General features: G+C 44.5%; 1 protein-coding gene across 1 annotated transcript; it reads left to right on the top strand.

Moving 5' to 3' along the window:
- Positions 1 to 753: 753 nt before the first annotated feature.
- On the top strand, positions 754 to 5751 carry dek (DEK proto-oncogene; the record flags this gene model as incomplete). The annotated part of the gene is made up of 9 exons (XM_017440566.3): positions 754 to 939; positions 1603 to 1722; positions 3149 to 3247; positions 3321 to 3430; positions 3602 to 3696; positions 3989 to 4118; positions 4207 to 4500; positions 5492 to 5626; positions 5695 to 5751. Coding segments are annotated over exons 2-9 (1014 nt in total), but the record flags the coding sequence as incomplete, so codon positions are not given.
- Between the last annotated feature and the right edge of the window lie 6 nt (positions 5752 to 5757).

The raw sequence follows: 5757 nt of genomic DNA, 5'->3' as shown, positions 1-5757 counted from the left end.
CAGGTCTCAGCTGCTTCACAGTTGCTATTAAATGTTCTATTAGAGAAGCCTTACGCACTTATGCATGCTCACAACCACACACAAATAGATGCAGGAATGCCTATGTAGGTATCATATGTAGACATATAGATAGATATGTGAAGGTATATTCATGCGTATGCTGTGCTTTGTCATGTTCTTTGCAGGGGAACAGACAGTGGTCAGGTGCTTGCCGTGTTGCCGTGTGCTCTCTTTGTGTATACATCTTATATTTTGTAGTCTTTCTTTCTCTTTTCTTTCTTTCTATATTATAATAATAAAAAATAAAAAAATAATAATAATAAATATATGTGTATATATATATATGTATATATATATATGTATATAATAAACACTCCACTTGATAATCACTAGAATAAATAGTTTTCAATAATGGTGTGGAGAGGATGGCTGTAAGGGGAGAAGGGAGGCCATAGAAAAAAAAAAAAAAAAAAAAAAAAAAAAAAAAGAAAGAGAAAATTTAAAAAGGAAACGATGTTTCTTAAAATGTTTCCAGAAACTAATGAAATACTTCAGTTTGCTGCAGTTTCCCGCTGCTTAAATAGTTCTTAAAGAAAAGTGGAATAATTCAGTCTGTAAACCACAGAATCATCCCAGACGGTGGAGGCGGATGTGCACAATCACAGTTTGCTGCCGCCGCATTAGCACACGAAGAAGAAAAACGACAACAATGTGACGTCACGAGCACTCCTCCAATCAGCGCAGTGGGCGCCGTTGAAGTCCCCGCCCACCTAACAAACCGCCCTGATGAGTGACAGCTTAGTGTGGGCTCGGTTCGCTCGGTTCTCCAGGAACAGGTGAACTTTCCGCAGCCGTTCGGAGGCCTCCTGCCGGTGGGAGAGCTGCTGTTTGTGGGGCTGAAAGCGGAGCTTGTTGGGGCCGATCCTGCGCTCACAAACGGTACGTCCCGTTGGAGCTAACTGCACAGCTAGCAGCGGCGGCTAACCGCGCGCAGTTTCCCGCTGCTTAAAGTTTGCGTTTAGTTTGTCCGGTAAACCCGGGGTCTGACCGGTTAACACCCGCTAACTAACCAGCTGAGGGTCTGACTAGTCACTACCTGTTAACCAACCAGCCGGCTCGGCAGAGGGAATAATGTAGGAGTTAACCGGTCTGTCTGAAGAGCTAACTAACTGCTAACAGGTTTGAAAGCTCCAGTTTCCGCGCGCCAGTCCGCGTGCACATGATGTTTCATCCAGACAGGTTCCGGTAATTTACCGGCAGCTGAGGGGTTACAGCTTCTTTTCACGCTGCCAGACTCCATTCAGGTTTCTGCAGTTTTTAGAGTCGGAAGCGCCTGTTGGGTTAAACTCAGGTTAAACTCGGGTTAAACGAGTTATCAGAGGTTTAAATGTTAACCAGCTTTACTTTAACTACCCAGAAACCAACAACGACCCAGAGGAAGGACCAGGTCTTTCCCAGGTCCAAAACTCGAGCTTTGACTTTCAGTCCTGGAGTTCTTCTGACAGACAGGTGTACAGGTAGCTGGACTCACCTGAGTGTGACAGACAGGTGTGCCTCTTTACCTGGAGAGCTGAGCTTCATTAACCTCCATGTTTCTGACAGGACTGACAGACGGCGGCGGTGCAGACATGAGCGACAAGGTGCAGGAGGCCGTGGATGGCTCTGAGGAGGTGGAGGAGGTGGAGGAGGCCAGTCCGGACCGAAGCAGCTTTAAGATTTCTGGTGAGGACAATAAGTGATGGTGACTCAACCTGTCAGAGTTTAAACGGCATCCTTTACTGAAGCTGCTCACCTGCAGAACACCTGGTGGGTTTCTGTCCTCACACTGTTTCAGGAAGAACCCGAGCACGTTCTGGCTGCCACTGACCACTGTTTATCAATCTGTTGACTCATCTAAACAACTAATTATCCTCCAGAAATCATAATCAATAATATTTTCCTTCATTAAATTTTAAGTCAACTTTACAAAATAAAATGTAAACAAAGACTTGGACCTAAAGTACCAAATGGAGGTTTGGAGGTCCTTGTCCAACATGAGAAATGAATAATATAAAACTGTCTTTCAGTGTATTCAGGAAAAAAAGGCTGAATATTTAACACATTGGTAAAAGTTCAGCCACGTGGAAACAAACAACACTTTTCAAACGGAACCAGAAAACTGCACACAAACACATGCAGGTGTTGAGATGGTTCTCCAGTCCGCAGGGTGTGTTTTCAACAGAACAAAACAGAGCCGGATCTTCTCTTGACCTAAAATATTGTTGTTTAAAACAACAGAGGTGAAGGGAAACCAGAACGAAGATAATCAGGAAAACATGGAGCCAGATTCTGACCTGAATGTTTCCTCAAACATTTATTCAGTGGGAACAGCAGCAGCCAGGACAAATAAAACCATTCATCCACAAATACTCCAGCCTTTGAACACTTCTTTAGTTTTTCTTTCAAAAGTAAAAAAATAAAACAGCAACATGCACACTTTGTTGAGGTACAGACTGAAGACAAATACATTTCATTTCAGTTTACATTAAAACAAAATGAAACCTGTATGAAACGGTGAGTCTGCGTTTGGAATTAGAGCTTCGTTCTGGTCAAGTATTCCTCACAACCAACAGCTCCTCGTGTCATCCGAGAGGAAACTTTTACTTAAATATAATCCCTGAAAGCTAGAGGAGGTCCTACACCTTATAGAACTTCCCACCTGAGTTTCTAAGTGAATTACAGATGTTCAAGACTCGGGCAGGACAGGAGATCGCTGCAGACGCTGCAGCAAGCCCGAAGAAAAGCAAAGATAACATGCAGCATTTTGCCAAAGTCAGATGAAAATCCACCTTTCTGGTGGTGCCAAGGGTACCTAAGGATTCATTTCCAGTATTTTTCTGGACTTATTCATGTCCAGAACTCATGGCTACGTGAGGCGTCTCCATCACCACATTTGGTGTGGACTCACGTCTGGGTAGAAAAACTGAACATTACTGCTTTGGAACTGCAGCTCCGACCCGACAGGAACCGCACAGAGCAGCGGTGTGGGGAAAAACCTTTACCAAAATAAATGTTGACTAAAAGTATTGATGTGAAGAAATGATCCTAATCAGTGTCATGGAATATGCAGAATACCTGCAGCAGCCGTAGTGAAATGTTTTTGTTGCAGCTGTGGGTGAAATCATCGAAGGGAAGAGAGCCAAGAAGACGGTGGAGAGGCTCGACTTCCAGGCACCGAAACCCAAGGAGAAGCTGAAGATCGGAGAAGGTAGACGACTGATGAACGTTAGATGGCAGCAAAGGTCTGGGTGGGAAACTCTGACAGGCTGGGATGTTTTCAGGAGGTGGAGATAAACTGGGAGACATTCCTCGCACCAACTACCGGATCACCAGGATGAAGCCGGCAGATCTGAAACCTCTGCACAGCATCCTGTTCGACAGGCCGGGGAAGGTACCGTCAGCTGGTCTCCAGTCAGAGAACAGAATCCTTTCAAGCTCCTCTCATTTTAGACCAAACATCTTCAGTTTTATTTCTGAAATATTGATTATAAATCCAAATGAGGGATGTTTCATTTCTGCTGCGAAGAATAAAAACTGCCTGACTGTTTTTTTAATCTTTCAGATGGCATCCATAAAGAAGAACCTACGCCTTTTTAACGGCTTTTCTTTTGACGCAGACAGCGAACAGTACAACAAGAAACGGGAAAAACTTCTGAAGTATGTTTCTGCTCATCGACGCTCGCACTTCTAAAGTCTGACCTGATCATCAGTTACACACATGAGTTTCCTGATGTTTGTTTAAATGTCAATAAAACTTCATGTTTCCAGTTTTAGTCTGCTTCAGTATTATTTAAATCTCAGGGACTGAAAGTCGACCTCAGAGGATCAAAATCCTTTAATCCAGATCAGTTAATCCTGATTCCTTAGCCAAAACCTTTTACTCCTGATCATTAAAGCCCGAACCTTTGATCCCCATCACACTTCTGACAGTTTTTATTTTTATTTTTAGGAATTCAAACTTCACCAACTCCAAGCTGAAGGAGGTCTGCACTGTCCTGGATCTGGAGAAGAAAGGAACCCACTCGGATCTGGTCGACCGGATCCTGATGTTCCTCATCGCTCCAAAGAACAGCGGGAAGGTGAGCGGTCACGTGTCCCGTCTGAGTCTGACTGGAACTCTACCAGCCTTCATCGGTTCTTCCTTCTGGTTCTGGTTGTTCTTCGCAGCGCGTTCCCATGAAGAAGAAGAGGAAGTCCAAGAAAAAGCTCTCCAGTGACGACTTGAAGGCCAAAACCAAGAAGAGCAAACCCAAAGCTCGCAGCTCCTCGTCCAGTCCCAAAAAGTCCAAATCAGGGAGCAAATCCAAAGCCATCGTGATGGACTCCAGCAGCGACGAGGACGAAGACGAGGAGGAGAAGGCAGGAGCTTCAGAGGAGGCCGAGGGATCAGACGGAGAGAAGAAACCGTCACCAGAGGAGGAGGAGGAGTCAGCAGAGGAAGAGCAGGAGGAGGAAGAGGAGGTGAGATCAGATCGGGATTACCTTCTGACCTTTTATTCACACAGGATGACCGAAACCTGAAGTTTAGCTGAAATTTGTGGACATCTTCCTGATGTTAACGCGCTGCGTTCTGCGTAACTTCCGCTCACTTGGAGTTGATGTTAAAACTACGTTTCAGGCTGCGGCCACAGCTAGCCCGCTGTATCGTGGGCTCCAAACAGAAGAAAATGATTCTGACCGCACAGAGCGATGCATGATGTGAGCCAACGTTTGCTCCTGTTGCTCCTTCTCTTCAGCCTCTTCTTTACGGTGGAGAGGCTTCTGCTGGCCCGGGACACAGAAGGTTATCTCTGCACTCCAAAACCACCTCATTACGTATCGCATCCAGCTTTTTTCTGTTCACATAGGATTAGTATGATCACAGAACCTCAGTTCAGCTGAATAGAGTAGATAATTATGGGGGAATTTTTACTAACTTGGCCGATTCACACGGGATCACAGACGAGCTCTGTAATGGAACCAACCCTGTCTGAATAGAGCTTTTGTTTACAAATAACTGAGGTCAATTCTGAAGAAATGGAGACTTTGGGATGAATGAAGATGTTTTAAACTCAGATGGTGATTAAACAAACAGGAAGCAGAACCCAGCAGCTTCCTGTGAAAACAGGATTTATGGACGTTTGTTTACAGAACCACGAAGAACGTCTGAAGCTGTTTGAGGCATTAAACTAAAACCTGCCAACAAACAGTCAACAAAACACGACTTTACAGAAACATTCTTCTGTTTTGTCCGTCCTGGGCCTCCGTATCCCTCCTGAAACATCAACAAAATAAAACCGGTTTCAATTTTGACCCAAAGAAAAAATTTAAAACGCCATAAAAACAAATGTAAGATGAGAAAAGGTTTGTTTGTCATTGTGTTGATTTTAAAACAAAGAAACTTGATGAGCTGATACAGAGTGAAACCAGTTCAGTTCTGTTCACATTAAAACCACATCTAAACCTGTTCCAGTCCTCCAAGCCGAAGTCCACCAGAGAGAAGAAGAAGAGGCAACGGGCACCAACGAAGAAGACAGGACCTCCTAAGAAGAGAGCAAAGAAGGAGACCTCAGGAGAGTCTGATGGCAGCAGTGAAGCTGATGAGAAGGTAGCAGATGGTTCCTCAGATTCAGCCTGAAGGTGACAGGTCTGACATGAAGTCTGTTTGTTTTCCAGCCAAAGAAGAAGAAACCTGCTGCCAAAACCAAGAAGGCCGACAGCAGCAGCAACAGCAAAAAC

This window comes from Kryptolebias marmoratus, linkage group LG16 (genome assembly GCF_001649575.2).
Source record: "Kryptolebias marmoratus isolate JLee-2015 linkage group LG16, ASM164957v2, whole genome shotgun sequence".
NCBI lineage: Eukaryota > Metazoa > Chordata > Actinopteri > Cyprinodontiformes > Rivulidae > Kryptolebias > Kryptolebias marmoratus.
Note: the sequence above shows the minus strand (reverse complement) of the source record. Positions and strands in the feature narration are given on the sequence as shown.